General features: G+C 39.1%; 1 protein-coding gene across 4 annotated transcripts in view; it reads left to right on the forward strand.

The window, feature by feature from the left end:
* Positions 1-20,070, forward strand: part of KCNIP4 (potassium voltage-gated channel interacting protein 4) — a 526,085-nt gene that overhangs the window by 283,327 nt on the left and 222,688 nt on the right. The window contains exon 1 of one of the 4 annotated variants that reach the window (XM_057547213.1): positions 2,206-2,317. The exons of the other annotated variants lie outside the window; for them this stretch is intronic. Within the exon in view, the coding sequence (XP_057403196.1) occupies positions 2,206-2,317 (112 nt within the window). Of the gene's footprint in view, positions 1-2,205; positions 2,318-20,070 lie in introns of those variants that run through there. 4 annotated transcript variants of the gene reach the window in all.

Raw genomic sequence — 20,070 nt, forward strand, 5'->3', positions numbered from 1 at the left:
ACAACTACCCTGTGCTGAGCAAGGGAATACCAGGGGCTGGGCTCAGCTCTCCACGGTCCGTTAACTCTCACGTCAACCATGACAAGGAAGCAGCTGCATTCCTATCTCGGATTTAGAAAACTGAGACTCAGAGATGGAGCAGTTTCTCCCAATTCACACAGCAAACAAGTGACAGAATCAGGATTTAACCCAAGCCTGCCTACCCTGAAGCTTGTGTATGATACAATATTTCCAATAATGATGAAAGCTACCATCATTGACGGTTACTTCCTCCATGAAGTCTCCTTCCTGGTACCACCACCCACCTTTCCCCAGGTGGAGCTGACGTTCCCTTCTTGTGCTCCCACTGTACCGTCAAAGATATCTACTCAAGTGCTAGAACGTTTATGGGTCACATTCAATTTCATGCCTGCCTCCGCTATTAGCCTGTAAGTCCCCAAAGGATAGGTTTGGACATTGTTTCCCATTTTATCATTCATGTATCATCTATAGCTCATAGTAGCAACGTAATAAATGTTAAAGAATAACTGAATGAAAGAATGAATGCTCCTCGCCTACCAAGCGCTGTGCCCACAGCTTTGGCAAGTTAACCTCATTATGTTTCTGTTTCCTCGCCTATAAAATGAAGATGACCATAATCCCTGTCACATAGAGCTATGGGGATGAGTTAATGAGCTCATATTGATGAGCACATAGTAAATGCTCAGTAAATGTTAGCTATTATTATGACCACTCTAAGTTGCCAGAGTTCCCTTTAAGTGGAGAACTTTAAATAAAGCATTGAAGGATCATAATCACAACTTCACAGAATAAGAACTGTTTTCAGAGTGGTTAAGTGTCTTGCAAAATATCACAAAGCAAGAAAGTAGCAGAACCAGGAGATATCCCCTGGGGTCTGAGACATTACTCATAAGCCTTTATGTTTCATAGTGAGCTCCAGGGGCTAAAAATCCCTTCACGTACAGAATCCCAGTTGATTCTTTTCACCACCACTCTTGGGCTGGGTTTCAGCACAGAGGAGATAACTGGCAGAATGACTAAGCCAGTGTGGTTCTGACATAGCCCAGAATCCAGTGACCATTCCCACAAAGCTGCCTAGGCTGCTTGGTGTGGTTTGGAATAGAATGCCCCTTGGGATCTTTCTGGACAGTAGGACTCATGCTTCCCTGATGGTAAGAATCACCTAGCTTCTAGTTTAAGAACACAAACTCCAGAATCCTCTGAATCAGACTCTCCATAAAAGATTGTTTTTAACAAGCCGAGTAATTTTGATCATTAGGGAAGTTTGTGAAAGTTTGCTTTGAGACAGGCTAAAGCAAGAATTTAAGGACGATAGTAGCACTCACCCTCCAGGGGGCAGTTACTAAACAGCAGTGTTCTTGCAAGGCACTGCCCTGCCCACCCCCTATCCATGTTTGTAAATATAATGACTAAATCAATCTCCCTAATAATGCTCTCAATCATGTGTCAACGGGGACCAGAACAGGCCCAGTGTAGTGGCAAGTGGGCGGCGGTTTGGATGCTCCCGCTTGAAAAAAGCCATTGAATCATGGATATTTTGCCCCTGCACTTTTCTCCCGAGAAAAGCTGCCCATGGGCTTCCGCAGGGGCTTTTTTAAGGGGCTGTAGGCACCAGCCACAAAAATTGAATTTTTCCTAGCAGCCTGAGAGCGAGCGGGTTGAGCTGCCTCGCGGAGCTTGCTCCGCGAACAGAGAGCAGTTGCTATGGCAAAAAGGGGACATTCGTAAGCTTCCCAGGCTGCAAACTAGCGCGCAGACAGCTCTTCTCAGCACGGTGCTGCGTCGTCAGCGCGCGGAGCGCCACTGTGCTCTCCAGGGCAAGTTTCCTGGGAGTGTCTCTTCTCTGCAGGGACACAGCAAACTCTCCGGTTCTCCAACAGATGTTTCCCTAGCAGCTCTGAAGTCCAAGTACTCGCTGGCTGCAGCGCAGAGTCCCAAGGCCAGCGCGCTGTGATTGAGGGACCCTACCAGGCAAATGCCAGCATCAGTATGAGAGCCTGGACTTCAGCCCAGGTCGGTCCTCACCCCGGGGGGCCGCTGCTTTGCCAGGTGCATCTTTGAGGAGCTGCTCACTTTCCCCCCTCGTGAGTCTTCGTTCCAAGCCAGATATTGCTCGGATTCTCTAATTAACTCCCTCCACTCCGAAGGGGTTCGGAGGCTGGGATGCTCTACCCAGCTTGAAAGATGTTGACTCTCGAGTGGGAGTCGGAAGGACTGCAAACAGTGGGTATTGTTGTGATTATATGTGCATCTCTGAAGCTGCTTCATTTGCTGGGACTGATTGATTTTTCGGAAGGTAAAGTGGTCGCTCCCATCTGTGCTGTTGGTCAGGTCTGGTTCAGAAGTGGATACAGACGCTGCAGAAGTTGAGGAGGCTTAATGCGCAAAGTAAAAGTTTTAAAATCTGCATGCTTGACATAGAGCAGCCTAGCACTGGGCAGTTCATTGCTGTTTACCCAGATATTTGACATTGGAAAGGAAGGGATATTGTGCCATTATCTTTCTGTTTGAAACCTATTTGAGTTTAGGGTGATATTATGGGTTAAATATAGTTCCAAGGTGGGAAGTTAGGACTCTCTATTATGGGGTCATAATACAGGTTGCTGTTTGGGTTGACAAGTTTCGTGTTGGCTACCACGCCGTAATGTCATTAGTAATTCCATCCTCTGGAGTACCACCCAGATTTGTGAGGGAAATACGTGGCTGCCTCATTAGTTGGGAGGCATGGGGGTGGAGCTGGGTTATTGATTATGATATAAAATGGGTAAGCTTTTGATTTAAAATTGAGTTAATGAATGCTTAGCAAAAATGTGCTCTGAACTCTTAATTTGCAAAAGTGTTCCATTTACATTCCCCAATGAGCCACTTTGCTCATTTGTCTCTTGAGTGGGAACCCATGTAAGCACAGGACAGCATTGGTGCTACCAATAAATATTTTATCCATCTAATATAAATTTTACTACCCAAATCAATTCTACTATACAACGATTGGGGAGTAAAAAAAGTTGATTAACTTCCATTTAATAGTTATATATATATAGTTATATATATAGTTTTATATATACATATACAATCTTTCTACTGAAATAACATGCTTTGAATTATTTAAACCCTAATTATTTGATGTCAATTCTACATCCAAGCTCTTCTTTCTTCTCAAGTGAAAGAATGGAGTTCCTAAGGATATGATCTTTTACTGCCCAGTTATTTATGAATATTCACTTCTCACGTTGTGTGTAATGGGGGAAGATGAGGAACATATTTAAGCCTGCACATGCTTCTAATCTTTCTGACCAAGTTAAGGAGCTAAGACCTGATAGCTAAGATGACATCATCCCAGACTATATCTGGTACACAGGTTGTTTCTGTTAATATGTTAATAATGGTCAATGTATGTTATCTTCAGAAAGTCCTTTTCTCTGCAAGTGGGTTCATTAGGTTCTACTATTTAGACCTTAAAAGAACAGAAGAAGTTCCATGCAATTTTCGTATCTTCTTTTAAGTATTCTCAATCTGTGACAAGTTCTGCTCAGGCACACATAAGAATAATATTGTAATGGGATTAAATAAAACCTCAGAAAATACTTTCTGCTTTTTCTCATATTACACAGTAATTTTATTTAACCTTACCTTTTTTGCTGGAAGGAAAACAATACAGAAACAAACTTTTCCAAGTGCTACACAACAATCTTGCATTATTTTGAGATTTCTGCCTCAGTGCACTCACTAGTGGTGACTTAACAAAATACAGATAGGATCATTTCAATTTCTATGATTGGAATAATTTGCTTCTGTTTCATTCCTTCTCCATATTAGTTTTTGTCCTCTGGACTCAGTTGAGCCATAGCCCACCATTTTAGTGCACTATACTCAAGATGGCTTGGTTTCAGAGCTAGATGAAGAAGGATCTGAGGAAAACCATCATGGAGGTATTCAAGGAAGTCAACTTTCACAGCCCTATAAGATAGCGCACAGTTCTTTTATTGCCAGTGTTGGTAATGTAGACATTTAAAGTCAAAAGTCCCAAGTTTGCAAAAGCCCCCTGCAAATAACTCAGCTTTTATTCTTTAAGTGCTGTTTTATGTCACTTAAAGATTTTCTGACAAAACCTTCAAATTTGAGTTCCAACAATACAAAAAGTAGAATTGTAAACCTAACTCCCCCAAATAGAATCACAGAATTTTGAGCTAGTCTGAAACATCTTTCTTGGGATAGGTATCCATATTCATACCCAAATAATAATATCCATGTCCATATATGAATCTTTATTTCTATACACACACATATAGAGAGATGATGTGTCTACACATTTAAGATATTGTGTAAAATGTCCAATAAGCTGGGCAAACTTTGGATTCAATATGCAAGGCTTGGTTGTGCTAAAATAACAAAGATGCAGGTTATCACCATACATGAAGTATATTTCCTTGACAAGTAGAAAAAAATTGGGAAAAAAAATCTTTTTTGTTCTGAAGTATATGTTAAAAAATACTGATCTAGTCCAACTGTCTCAGTTGACATAGAAGACCACTGCAACCCAGAGATGTTAACTGATTTATCAGAAGGCAACACTAACTGGGAGCAGAGACAGAACCGAATCCAAGGACTGCTGCATCCTATAGTGCTTTTCCTACTACAACACACTTTTCACTTATTTCTCTTTCCTAATACTGGGAAAGAGAATTAACGAAAACATTGGTGGGAAATTTCCTGAATTCCTGAAACTTGTACTGAACTGTCCACTAACCCCCTATGAGATATCTGAGGGAAATGTATTCATAGGAAATAAGATTACACAATGGCTACACAATTTCCCAACCCAAGTATAGGACCCAAGCATGGCATGTAAGTGAGCTAAACCACACTACTGACTTTAGAGGCAGGATTAGAATAGAAGCAAGCCAAATGATTTCCTGAGCCCCTTTCCCTCGAAGATCTACACTGAATTTTGACCATCTGTGACATATTCAATGTCCATGAATGGCTAGCCCAAGTAGAATCCAACAGTGAGACCCAATGAAATCATAAGAATTCTAGCCTAGGCTTCCTGTCTCTGTTTTCTCAGATTGGGGCACTCTCCAAGCAGAAACAGAACTTTTTGATCACCAGTCAAGTGGAGATATAAGAAAAAAAGCCTTTACAGAGCAAGCCACAAAATATTAGATTATCAAGTCCTTCATCCTTTCTACCTGCAAATGATAAAAAGGCCAAAAAGGGCTTTCCTAATGTAGATTGCCAAACATTTAACTGAGATTGTACCACTTAGAAAATATAGCCCAGAAAAAGGCCAGAGAATTAGCCATTCTTTTTGGTGGAGAAGTAAAGATGAGGCCCAGAGCAGAACTGTGAGCTTCTTTTAGGCAACATCAAACTTTAAACTGTCCTCAAGGGGCAATGATTGTTCACTGGTACCATCGTGGAGTATTTTCTCTAGTGTGACTCTGTGGATTGATTAACTTAGAAAGTAGTTCTGAGCCTATATGAATGTGAGCTTCTGTATTAGTGTCAAGATAAAGCAGTGTTACTTTATTATTGTCTCCAATGGCTAGTGAGAATTAGCCATGAATAGGAAAAGGTAAAGAGAAACGTTTCTGCTCCCACCTAAATTAGATTCTGATTTCAATAAAGCCCTACTTTAAAAAATAATTATCTTTCAGTTAAAAATTCAAGGTTTAGGGAGCAAAAGCAATTTGTAAAGAGGATTAAAATGACTAATGGGATTTTAATATAATGATTTGAGGTTTTACATATATCCACTCATTAATAAAGGGAAGGAGGAAGGACACTCACAGGATTAATCTCATCATTTCACAGTGTTGCATGTAATATATAGCTTATTGGATTCTAAATGTGGGCAGGGTCCTCTCTTAGGCATTGACTGAGTTGGTGGGAAGGGACAAGATGAACACTGAAGGAATGAACTCTCAGTAACCTTACATTCTAGAAAGGGAAACTAATTACCTAACAAGACAGGAGAAATAAGCTCTGGGCACAAACCCAAGAAATGGCCTGTAGAGGCACAAATGGAGTGGAACATTCTGGAAAGGGCTCAAGGGAAGGTTTCATGGAGGAAAAAACCAGTTGTACAGGACTTAGAGTGTGAGAAGGAGTTCCCAGGTGGGAGAATGGGGAAATAACTTTCCAGGCTGAGCAAAGAGCTTGAATTGTGACCCTGAGCACTGAGCGAGGGTAGCTTTCATGGAGAAGAGCAGCGGCTTGTAGCACGCGGGCATCAGAATGTTGAAATGAGATGTGTCTGAAGGGGTCCATTGGGGTGAACGCTGAGAGGACACTTATTCTCTCACTGGTGAAGAGCCATTTGCTCAAGGTCTTCAGCTTTGGGGAAATAATGAGCGATATGGCAGACCAGTGTTTCAGGTGCGTCAGCTTGGGAGTAGATGAAGATGAGTTCAGAGGTAAGAGAGTGGAAGCAGAGGTACCAGTTATGCTTCTGGAACAATTCAGGTGGGAGACAACATGGGCAAAAATCCATAGATTGCCCTCCTCAATAAGATATTTAATGTGAACTGTCAATTTCCAGTTTTCCCAGAAACTCATGTTTAATATAATACTCTTGACCTGCACCTGTTCTGAAATGGCATAATTGTTTTTTATTTCAGGGCAATGTTGTTTGGCCTCAAATGTATTTCTTATGAGAAAAAAAAAGAAATCTGGGGCACACAGAGGTTGTAGTTACCAATATAGTAGCTTCATTTATGGTGGGAATTTAAAATTTTTGCAAGATACATCTGACATCTTGCAAGGTCTTCAATTACTTTGAACATTTATTTTGGAAAATTTTACACACAAAACGTGTAGAGAATAGTATAATGAACTTTGATGTACCCATCATCCAACTTCAGTAATTACCAATACTTTGCTATTTGTGTTTCCGCAATGGCTTACATTTATTGTTTCTCATCTGTCTACAATATGCCAGGCACTCTGCTAGGCCCAGTATACAAAGATGAATTAAAAGTAGTTGCTACCCTCAAGGAACTCTCAGTTGTATAAGGGTATATAGTGTATAAACAAAGAAAATGCAATACATTATGGTAGCTAAATCAGTACAAGTCCGAGATATAAAGAATGGAAAGTAATTAATCCCAAGTGGAAGAGATAGAAGTCATCAGAGATGACTCCCCAGAGGACATGATTTCTAAGCCGGGTTTTTAATGGATAAAGCAAAGTTTATCAAATTTATATGCCAGAAAGTTGCTTGCACAAGTTCTACATGCAGGGTACTGGGTGAGGTAATACCAACATAGGAACATGGTATAAAATGTGGAATTCCTGGAACAAAAACAGAAAAAAATGTAAAGGGAAATAAACATAGTTTTATTCCCTCTCCTTGATTATATAATTAACCTTGCTGTCCAGCACAATGCTTGATATGTAGAACAGACTAAAAAAATGATGGCCTGAGTGTAATTTACTCCCATACATTAATAATGCCAGTGCACTTCTACTTGTGCTACATAGTTGAGAGCCTCTAGTGCCTCCTTCAAGTTTCCAAAGTAGCTTGGAAACTGTTGATTAGTTGATTATGATCTTTTCACTTTCTTTTTTTCTCTGCTAGAAAGATTTAACATCAATGTTACCCTGCAGAGCAGAGATAAACCACACACCAAAAGCATCTGAGGTAACTGTTTATTAGAACCTTATGGCCCTGGGAAATAATTTCAAATCAGACATCCAGCAGGGAGCTGAAAAAGCCCAGCTTAGATGGACTTTGATTTGGCTGGGAAAGTAGCCCTTTCAATTCTATAACTGGGAAAAAACAACAAGAACAACTTGGATTTCTAAGTGAAATTGAACAAATATCTACTAAGCACCTACTATGTGAAGGGGAATAAAGGACATGGGGCATTTTACCGTTCTTAGGAAGTTTTCAAATTAAAGACCAAACAGCTCATGAATAACTAATCCAAGATGAAAAAGTGTCTGGTGCGGGGTGTGGGGGGAGGGGAGCAAGACCTTTAGAAAACACAAAGAGAAGAGCCATCTCATCCAGTTGGAAAATTTCAGGGAAGCCTACACAAAGATGGTGACATTTGAAATCTGATGAGTTGAGGGATCAAAAGACTTTGATAAGTAAAGACTGGAAGCTAAAACTAGGAATTTTAACTGTAATTTAAGGGAAAAAAAGGCAGCTTCCTAAAGTCATGATTGTAATCAGGTTGATTCTAAAAAGCCCATTAATCCACTTAAGATATAACGAATCCATGTAAATGTCTGCTCCGAACCTGGCAATGTGCTTGGTACTGATTGGTTTGGGGACTATTATTTTTTTAGTTTTGCTTACTTTGGGAACCCATTTCCCACCCCAGCCTGGAGCAGAGAGGTGGAATCTTAGTGAGGAGGGATGAGGGTGGAGGGGTTGTACGTTTCAATGACTTCCAGCCAAAGAGCACCAGGAACACACCTGTGGTCAAACAATTTGGCTTCGTTACTTTTTGCGGAAAAGGAGGACACACACCATGGAGAACTGTGGGGCATCTCGGTAACAGAGGGTTAGAAAGGACTTCTGGATTTGAGCTTGTGTTAGGGGATTATGATTTAGGAAGCAGGGCTTTGTTCGATGAAGTCAATAATCCAGGGTAATTGGCTTAATAAATCTTACGTACAAGTAGCAAAAACTAGACAAAGGCTAAAGCTGTAATTGGCAAAAAGCAAGCTACATTAGCTAGAAGGGTGGATATTTGGTTACTTTTGTGGTTTAAACGAAGTTCATGTTTGTCCTCTTCTCAGCCTTGATTACAGAGTGGTCTTGTTTTTTTCTAGATCAATAGGTACAGAGTGGTCTTGTCTGATGTTAGTACTCTGTGACATTGTTTATATTCAACAAGAGAATGCCAAAGCCTACCTGATAAACCCGGGCAGCTCCCTCACGGTCTAAGGAGCTGCTTTCTCTCACACATGATAAGGGAGAGGGCAGAGTAACGTGAGGGCAAGTGAAGCTCTGAGTTAAATCCTAATTCAGTAACTCTCAACCAATTACTTAACCTTCCTGAGTTCGAGTTCCTTCTGTAAAATGAGGCTAATAAGCCCAACCTTTCAGGATTGTTGTAGGGCATACAAACATATAAGTGAAATATCTAGCTCAGTGCTTGGGATACAAATAGAAGCCAATAAATGCCTTTCTTGTAATTATGAAAAGATAACACGTTCCTTGAGTTATATCAGCAGTTCTCAAACTTTACGTGTATCAAAATCACCTAGATGATGTGTTAGAATACAGATTGCTAGTCCTCACCCTAAGAGTTTCAGATTCAGTAGATCTAGGTTAGCCTCTGAGAATTTGCATTTCTAATGATTTCTCACTTTAGGCTCATTGCTGCTCCAGGGCACACTTTGAGAACCACTGAGTTAGGCAATAAATCTGAAAGGCCAAACCCCTGATGTTTGCAATGATTTCTTCACTGAGTTCTTTGGCACCTGCTGAGCTTTACTCTAGAACAGTTGTCAGTCATCTTGTTATATGTTAAGTATTTTAAACTTTGTGGGTCATGAAGTCCGTTATAACTGCTCAACTTTGTTGTTGTAGCACGAAAGGTATAAAACTGAATGTGTGTGCCTGTCTTCCAATAACACTCAAATCTGAATTTCATACAATTTTCATGTGTCACAGAATATTTTTATTTTTTAACCATTGTAAATGTAAAACAATACAGCTGAAAGATCAAAAACAGGTAGCAGGCTGGACTTGACCTTTCACTGTAATTTGCCAACCCCTACACTAGAGTTGGCAATAAAGGAAACCGTTGAGAAGGGGTCTCAGGTTGGTAAGATGTTGCCTTTTGGAAACTTATCTAGATTTTTTTGAGTCCTTAGTCTCATTGAGTGGATGGGGTCTAGTCCTTCTTTGGGGGTTGATGGAATTATCTGCTAAATTAACAAGTGATTTGAATTAGGATGTATGTGTTTGTGCAATGTTTTCCCTTCCCCTAATTTCACAATTTCTAGGCCAGTTTAGAGGGTTGTTATGTAAATTAAGCCATCAACATGATTGTGTTACACAATGAGTCTATGCTGGGGCTAGACAATTAGGGTCCCCCCTTCTTACTGATTTTTGTTTAGGTTTCATTGCCTCTTGGACAAGGAGGCATTATGCTTTTTTCATTGAGTTTATAAACCCTTATCTTGTGGGTTTGTTAAAGACACATTTCAACTCTTCAAAGTAAACTGGTCCTCCGACTACTGTATTACATTGAGTCTTATGGGTCGAGGACAAATACATTGAATCAACAAAGGTTTTAAAAAGTAAAATCACCTTAAGTCTGAATTCTCTTGAAAATGAAAAATCTATAAATAGTGGTTAATTTCATGTTTTTTGAAGTGAGACCGACCTGAAGTCAGTTCACAGCTCTGCTTTTGACTGTCCACATGGTCTTGGATGAAGTTTATAACCACCCTGAACGTCGGTTCTTTCAAAAATGGGGAGAATAATAGTAGCTACCTCATAGGATTATTGTGAGAAGCAAATTAAATGATATTTCTTAAAATTATGTTTAGCACAGTGCCTGGAGGACAGAGCTCACCACATACTTTGTATTACTTGCAGAGTTAGTATCATTGCTGTCTTTGTTCTTAACTTCCATCAAACCTATTACTAAACATGATTGTTCATTTAATCATCCATGAAATGAAGGTTCTTAAAAGTGATCTGTGTACCAGGCACTGTACTGGGAACTTAACGGTGCTAGTAATTGGGAACTTAAAGGCATAGTTTTAGCTAAGAGGGGTTTACACACAGACAAATTGGTTTAGTAAATTTTCCTGGTCTCACATCTTTGCAAGGCGTAGGGGGACATAAGAAGAGACTGACCAGTACTATTTAGAAGGTGGGGGAACATCAGAAAGGACTCATAGAGGTGACCTTTGAGCTGAATCTGAGTGACACTTTTAAGCACTCAGCATCACACATCCTTGGGAACTACAGACAGTTGATATAACCTAGTTTCACATTTTCAAGGACACTTTGTGTTGATGCCAGTTTCCAAGTCTTCCCTCCCATTCTTCCCTTTTCTCCCACAATGCCTTCTCTTACCCAAATGCCACCCATATTTCCCCGTTTCAGCCCAGATCAAAACCTACCCTCTCTCTAATACCACATTTCCTCCTTAATCTGAATTCAATCAGTCCTGATGTATGTCATACAAGGTATGCTTGATAATAACAAACCTTCATGCACTGTTCCCCAAGTCATTTACTTTGTGTTCATTTATTTTCTCCTCAGCCAGAGAAGAGAACACTCTACCTCAGCACAGAGTGAATTTTCCCTGTATTTCCATAGGGTCCAGAGCAGTACAAAGTATATCATGGAAGCACAACAAACATGTATCAGTGGGTTTCTCACTGCATCTTTGATAGCTTGTCCCTTTAAATCAATACACGTGTCTCGTCTTAACACCATCCCCATCCCACTTTCTTCCAACCTGACTTCATATTCTCAAAAGGGAAATCTTTCCGGACATGGCGACTGAGCTGATGCTCAAGATTCTTCTGTTTCACTTATAAAATAAAATCTCCATGTCTTTGCATATAATGCAAAGGTCACTATCAGACCAGTGCCTATCTGACTGATCTCATCTCTAGTCATTTCTCCTTTTTTTTTCCCTCTTCCTTCCCAACTTTATGTTTCAGCAACACTAAACTTAAGTTCCCTGAGCATTTTGTGTGGTCTCCAGCTACCATACTTCTGCATATACTGTTCTCTCTCCCAGAATGCCCTTCCCTCCTCATATTCCTGGAAACATCTTTTCAACCTTCAAATCATAGTTCATATTCTTCCTTCTCTGGGAAGCATTTCTTGACTTCCTGAAGCAGGAAACGATACTCTGGCCCTAAGACCTCTGTGCCTCTCCCCCACCCTCAGCTGTGCCCATTTTATGTTCCAAGGCTATCAAACTCATTATTTCCCAAGCACCCCATGCTGTTTCATGTGTCATGCCTTTCCCTGTATTATGACTGTCCCTCCTTCTAGAATAAAATTCTCATTGCCCCTCACCTGATTAACTCCTTCTTATCCTTTAAGCTCAGCTCAGGAACCATCTATCCCAGAAAGCCTCCCTTGAACCACCTAACAGGATGAAGTACCCATATCTGTTATCCCAAAGCACTCTGCCTTAGCACTTCAGATTACCTTAAACTTGATGTCTATGCCTTTCTCTTCCACTGAACTTCAAGCACCACATAGGCAGAGCACCTGTCTCTGTGCCCTCAATGTCTATGGGATTGAGTAGATGGATGGAGTGATGATAGATAGGCAAGTTTATTCAGACGTTCTGGTAATAAACTCAGAGTTCCCATTACAGTCTTGAATTAATATAATTTTTAAACATTTTGTTTAAGGCAGGGTTTCTCAACTTCAGCACTACTGACATTTTTGACTGGGTGATGTTTTGTTGAGCGTGCGGTCCTCTGCATGATAGGGCTATTGGCAGCAGCCCAGGCCTCTACCTGCAAAATGCCAGCAGCACCTTTCCGCAAACACTGACAACCAAAAGTGTCTCTAGGCACTGCTGAATCCTGCGAGGGGAAGAAGGGCAGGCAAAAGTACCTCTCACCGTGTTGAGAACCACTGGGTTGAGGTATGATCAAACATAATTTGTGTCTTTATATACATATGTAAAGTCTTTTTATATACATATATTTTTAAGTCACTAAACTGCATTTTAAGTGTGAAAAGATTATAGCATTGGAAATCAAACCTGAATGGTGAGAAAGGGAATGATTTTCCATTACAAAAGTAATAAACAATCATTGTAAGAAGTTTATAAATATACAGAAAGAAAGAAATATGAATAAAATGCCCATAATCCCACCATTCAAAGAATAACCATTGGTAATATTTTGTTCCTTTAAACTTAGTAATACTGTATGTAAAAAAGTTTAGGTAGTTTAAATTCAACAGTGGAGCAGAAATCTTTTTATATTAGGTCCTTCATAAATATTTTAATGCCTACATTATATTCCATAAATGTGTATAATATAATTTACTTACCCTGATTTTAGGACATGTAAGTTATTTGCATTTTGTCCAGTATTTGAAAAATTCTTTAATAGAATCTTTGTGTGTGAGGTTGCTTACATATTTAGAATTATGTTCTTAGGATAGAGTCTTAGAAGAAAAATTAATGGAACAAGAGAATGGGCTGTTTCATGTATCCTAGCATATATTTAAGATCAAATTGCTTTTCGAAGTGGTGGCACAGATTTACTTGCCCGTCTGTAATGTAGGAGTGCCCAGGCTTCTGTGCTCACTGCACGGTCACCATCTGCTGTTGATCAGGGGACATTCTGAAGGTGGACCCTGAGGACCATGTTGGCAAACTCAATGTTAAGAAACTGTGTCTTAGGGCTGAATTGCTAATGCTTTTTAATCTAACATTAAGAATCATAATTATGTGCAGATATGAACTTCACATTGTAGCTTGAAGATACTCTTCTTGTTCTGCTTTCTTGTCAATCAAGATGCACTTCCTTTATGAAATGATCTCCACTTCTTAACAATGATCGTGCCCATCACAACCATCAAGAGTGGCATTTAGTAGGCATCAGATTATTTATTGAAAAAAAAACCTGTCTTTTTTTTTTCTGGGTGAAGTAATACCTGGGCCTGTATGGATTTAGGAGGAAAATTGGAATACATAAAATCATTGCTATTATTAATGAATGTTTCCTGAGCCTTACTAATATATGCATTTTACTGAGATACATTTAAATAGCAAGGAGGGAGAGTAATGTCTCTTTTTAGAGGTATGCTTGTGTTCATCTCAAGTAAGAATGTGTGATATCTTGTTCAGGTGACAAAGTCTGGAACTAAGAATCATAGATCTTTTGAGTAGGAAGATATGAAAGCCCATGCAGTCAAACTCCCTCCTATTACATGTCATGATAAAATAATGAGCTACACAGAGTTCCTTTGTGAATTAATGGTAGAACTTGGCTGTAGAGGCAGGGCAACATTCAGGTTACGAGACACTTGAGCCTTGAAAATAGACAGACACTGGTCAAATCCTGCCCCTGAAACATGCTGGCTGTGGGTCCTATGTAAATCACCAAACTTCTTGAACTTCAGTTTCCTCATCCATAAAATAGAGGTCATCAAAATGTCAGCTTCATAGATCTTCAAAACAGTAGAGTGATTTTGAATCATAGAATAATTTTGAGACAAGGCACACACCCTATTGTAACTCAAATTTTCTAATTATTGCTTCAGTCTCCCCTCTTCTTACAAAACCAGTTTAGGTAGAAAGGCTCCTAAACATTGTGAACAGAGCTGTCAAAAACGTAATTTTCTTTATGCTGATTCTGAGTACTTTGTGTTGCAACTTATACTGTGCTGGGTTCTGCCACGTATCAGATAGTTCACAGGTATTTTCAATAACCACTTTTATAGGTGAGGAAATTTGTTCAAAGGGGCTAAGAAACTTGTCTCGTTTCTGAGAAACCAAACAGCAGAGTTGGAATCAACCACAGACTTCAGAAGCTAGAACTCATGTTTTTTCCACTCTAACCTTCCTCATTAGTGCTAACTTTTTTGTTTTGTTTGTTTGCTTGTTTGTTTGTTTCTAAATCTCTACAAGTAAAGAAATGCTCTAAGGTTCCTAGATTAGTAAGGTCAAGGTAGTATACTGGGGGCAAGTGCTTTCCCAGACATCCATTTGAATAGAATTAAGTACATGAGTGACTTTGTATCTCAGTAAACTCATGGTTATTAATGACTTGGTCACAGAAACTCTCTCATGAATAAACAGGAGAATACTGAAGACCCGGCAGCAATGAGATATATTGGCGATGTGATTCCAAATTTAAACAAATTACAGGGAAAAATGGATAATTATAAAATAATTAGAAGTCAGAAGCACCTGAACAAACACCCAAATCCTACATCTGTCTTCACTATATTCAGCAATTCCTAAATATCACTGGTGCCTTGAAGAAGAAATTAGCAGAAGCTATTAAACATCACCTGAGTGAAAAGCAGAATTAACTCCTTCCTGTTTTTGCAAATGTTCAAGGAGACACAGAGGGAATTAGCCAAATACCTTCTTTCATGACAGTAGAGGTTGCATAGCTAAAATTCTTTTCAGAAAATATACCTCTGTTACAAATTTGCACATAAGCTGTAGGTCCCTAACAAGATTTTAGACTAAAAATATAATGCTCAAAATAGTAAGCTGGCTTCAGTATTCTTATATATCTCTTCTAGAATACAACAACAATAAAACTAACATATAGCTTAGCATTTTGTAGGTGTTTTCAAGGGAAATGCAAAATCAGCAAAGAAACTGTGTAGTTGCAAAATCTTTGTAAACTTCAGAGTTGACCTGCGTAGCTAATACACACATTTCAAATACACACATTATACAACAGTAAGAACTATCCTTGCCAGTGGCTATCTAAGGTGAGTCTAGAAATATTTCCATGAAGCACATCTCCTCGCCCTACCACATTCCAGAAGGACCTGAAATGTCTGTTCTTTAGGGAACAATTTAAATCCTAGAACAATTATTTAAGGAAAGTCTGTCAACTCCTTTAAATACATTTTCTCAGGCTGGGAAGGGAGGGAAAGTTTTCAAGTGGACAAGGATTGCTTGAGATCTTATGCCATGACATCTACACCATGTCACCTCCTCTTAGAGAACTTCCAATCATTTCACTATAAATGGTGTCATTCGTGGTGTTTCCTTGCAGTGCTATGTTCTTCCCTCTGGGATGTGGCTTATGTTTTACACAATAAAGACACAGAAAGTCTGCTGATGCATCAAGTACATTATGGATTCTGAGGTACCAAGATTATTGGTCTGAGGCCAATCCCAGATATAGGCAGGGATATAGGGTAGGAATTGACTAACTGGCCATCCTTTCCTTGCTTTGCTTCTTTGTGTACCTTCTCCTAAATATGGATGAGTGCTGACTACATTCATAACTATGCTGGGAAAGAGTAGAGGCAGATCCCAAGTAGAGAGGTAAAACTTAATGACATTCTTATTTCCTTCTCTTCACCTTCTCTTTGATTATATAGGGTTACTTAAAGTTGAAACAAAGTAAACAAATGAGAGATTTCTCTCTCCCCTGGAATCCATACGGTGCTAGAGAATATTTATGTAAAGTGCCTCCTACTTAAAATTATCTTCCCCAAACACTTTCTAACATAATGATAAATGTCTTACCCTGTAGATGAGAATTAGGAGTCTTATAATTGAGCTTTACTCTGTCTTATCTCATCACTGATTGCTCCATATTAGCTCCGTTTTTTCCTTCACATGCTAGAAAATTTGGTTAAAGACAATCCAAAGACACTTTTTTACAGAGACCTTTAAAAGCTATATTTTTGCCATATTCTTACCAAAAACCATAATTGAGAAGTTGGCATGCATCCTTGTTCACCTTGAAGAAACAGGACAATACTTAGGGAGCTGCTTACCAAAGGGCAGGAAATCATCTTGCCCGACTACTCCAGCATTCACGGCGTGTTTGCTCCTGTCTGATTCTGCCCACGTGTCTGTCTTCCCTGAAATTACCTGCCTGCTCCCTTCCATCCACGTGAGTCGAGGATATCTTTAGGGTCGAGCCCATTCTCCTTTCATTTCTTTAATCTCCGCTTTCCTTACGCTTGTTACTGCACAAAATCTACTCTGCTATTCTCTTTATTTTTTGCTTCCACTGTACTTCTTGCATCTCTTCTTTTAAGTAAAAGCTTCTTGAGCACAGGAAGCATGCACTAATGTGTATTAACCATAGCGTATATAGCACCTGTCCCACAGCATGTAGGATTTCCTCAGTACTTCATTGTTTAATATGAAGAAATACATATAGCAGAGTTGCATGATTCCCTGAAAAAAATCAAATAACTGAGTAATAGGAATACTAATTTATAAAAAAAAATAATTCGTAATGATATTTTATTACTTATAAATCACTATGATAGGTACTCCCATTTTATTTTTGCCACAAATATATGAAGAGAAAAATTTTTATAACTTTACCATTTACAGATGAAGAAACTGAAGGTTAGAGAAATTAAATGACTTCCCAATATTGTTCTGTCAGCATATTCTAACTAAATGTTTAGGCTTTATCTTAAGTCCAAATCAGATGGATAATAGATGAGTTGAATGACACTTTAGAGATTGGGGTAAACACCCTAGCTTAGATTGAGACTTAGTTATAAATCATGTTATTGCTACCTATAAATTTTTAAGTATTTTTCAACATTTCAACATGTGATTTGGATGGTACGAATTTTTACTTTTAGTTTCTTTTTGTTTACTACTGAATGAATAAAATGATAAAAGAAATACAACTTTTTAGACTTGTTTCAAACAAAATGGTACAAACATGGCTTGTTGGTTTCAGTGTTTGGATCAATGACCAGTACTGCTACTCCAATGTTTACATGTATATCTGACAATAGCCCTTATTCTGACTCTGAGGGTTTTGAAAGGAGCCAGATAAACAGCATCCCCTTTTACTCCCACCTTATTCTGAAGGAGTAAGAACTAAGATAAAGGAGTGGGAGATGGAGGATGTGGTGTGTTAACATGGTCTGTTAATGATAGGAACCAGGTCAGAGGCTGTAGCCCAGTGTGAGAGCCACATGGTCCTGCTGACTGGTCCAGAATTAGGGAGTCTCTCAGTCAGAGGTTATGCTGCCCTGGACGGACCCCAGCACATAGCATGGGGAGGGTGGTGCTGCCTGGGGAGACTTAGGCTTGGAAGAGCACAGGAGAATCCTGCTCCTTGTGGGCAGTTTGCTTCCAGAATGACAAAAGAGAGAAATTAAGCAGAGCAGGGAAGTTATCCTTTTCAAATTTACCAATCAGTTAAGTCATTTCTCCCCAAGGAAGGAGGAAGTGAGGGTCAAGAGATGCCAAGATGGTTTAGTGAAGACGGAAATCAAAAGGTGGGAAAGGGAGACTTTTGCCTAACACTGACCTCTTGGTAATCTCCAAATAGAAAGTGTTAGTTTTAAGAAGTAAAACACACATGGATTGTTAATTATAAAGCCACTTCTAATCAAAGTGTGTGAAAATGTTCATGGATTGAGTGTACAGTGTGTTAATATTTCCTTAATAGAAGTGGATTTTTTTGTTTCTTTGTTTTCATTGCATTTCAGGGACCACTGTTTTCTATCTGGGGACCACTGGGACCTGAATATTCAGGGTACTTAATTCTCATGCAGATTCCGTGGTTCTACTTCCACATTCACATCTTGGGACTGGGCCTAGAACTTTGCATTTTTAACAAGCACCCAAGTGATTGCAAGGCAATTTAAGTTTATGGAATACTAATGTAAATATGAGTTATCAAAATCAATTTCCATTTTTTAAAAAACTCTGTGTATGTTCATTTTCAGTAATAGTTTGAATTGTTGCCTCTGATGAGTTTTGGGACTCTTTCATTTTTCACAGGAGATAAATGTTATTTATTTCTCAAAACGACAAGTGTCTTCCAAAGTCTCAGAAGTTGTGCCTTTATGCACAAAGAGGATTTTGCATAATCTGTGGTAGAACATGGGGGCAGAGGCTTGATGGAGTTGAATACCTTTTTAGTACATGAAGTTTTTTTTTTAATTTGAGCTATCACAGATTTTTTTTAACATTTATTTATTAAATGATACCAAACATAAAACCAATTTGTTATTTTGAATTTTGTGATTTGCCTTGGCAATTATCATTGAAAAGCTAATAAACATAAACTTAATTTTTACTGAACTTTTAAAGTTCTATTTTATTTTTTTCTTGAGACTTTTCTTTGCCTGAGAAATACATTGTTATTTATAAAGTGGAAAAAGCAATGAAAAAAATTCCTCAATAGTCAAAATTTATTAACTAAGCAAACGTTTAAAATCATTCCTTTTCCATGAAATAAATTACACCAAAAAAGAGCAGACTCTATTTTCAAAAATATAAAAAGTCTCCCATATGTGTGCTTCATAAATGTTGTCTTGGTCCATTTGGCTGCTACAACAAATTACCGTAGACTGGGTGGCTTCAACAACAAACACTTATTTCTCACAGTTCTGGAGGCTGAAGTCTGAGGTTAGGGTGCCAGCGTGGTCAGGTTCTGGTAAGAACCCTCTTCCAGGCTGCAGACTGCCGACTTCTCACTGGCTCCTCACAGGGTGGGAAAAAAGCAGGCTAGCTCTCTGCCCGCTTCTTGTAAGTGCACCAATCCCATTCACGAGGGGTCCACCCTCATGACCTAATTATTCCCAAAGGCCCACAACCAAATACCATCACATTGGGATTACAGTTTCGACATATAAACGTGGGGGACTCACTAACATTCAGTCCATTGCATGCATGATCAGAAATCTCTGAAGTCTCCATGGGGCCTTTCCTGATCCTCCCATTTAAAACTGCTTACCTCGTACCCTTTCTTCCAAGATTATCTGATTGCCTTTTCTATTTCATTTGTCCCCATAGTGCATCATTACTTTCTAATAGACTTTATTTTGTTTATGGTCTGTTTAGTTGTTTATACTCTTCGGTAGTTTGCTACCGGATTCCTAGCCCCTAAAATAGTGCCAGGACTTTGTATTGCTCAATACTGGTTGAAGGAATGAGCACATTTTGGTCAGAGTTTCAGTGGATTGTAGCCCCTGCTAGATGGAGTTCTTCTCAGGATGAAGAGATTGCTTTACATGAATCTCCATTCCCTTCACATATATCTGGGGTCCCACTCCCTGTGCATATGGCAAAACTTTTTCTGAGTGAAAAATTCACTGCCAGACAGGTGCACATGGGAGACAAAAGAGGAACTAGCAGCCAGTGTCTCCACGACCAGGTCACAGGAGAGCCAGCTAATGGAGTTTTCAGTGAATGAGAAGAGCAGATTCTTTATTGCTTCCCAGGCTGTACCTAGTTATGTCAAAACGTTTTGGAAGAAAGTCATTTAATACAAACCTAGCCAACCATAGCCACTGTTCCTTACCTGATGTCTGTTTTAGAACTCTGTAGGGTATAAATATGTTTACAGATACTCTTAATTCCTTATAAAATATTTTAGGAAAATAAGTGGAAGTTTATTGAAGAA

The sequence above is a fragment of the Balaenoptera acutorostrata genome, chromosome 5 (genome assembly GCF_949987535.1).
Source record: "Balaenoptera acutorostrata chromosome 5, mBalAcu1.1, whole genome shotgun sequence".
In the NCBI taxonomy this organism is placed as follows: Eukaryota; Metazoa; Chordata; class Mammalia; order Artiodactyla; family Balaenopteridae; genus Balaenoptera; species Balaenoptera acutorostrata.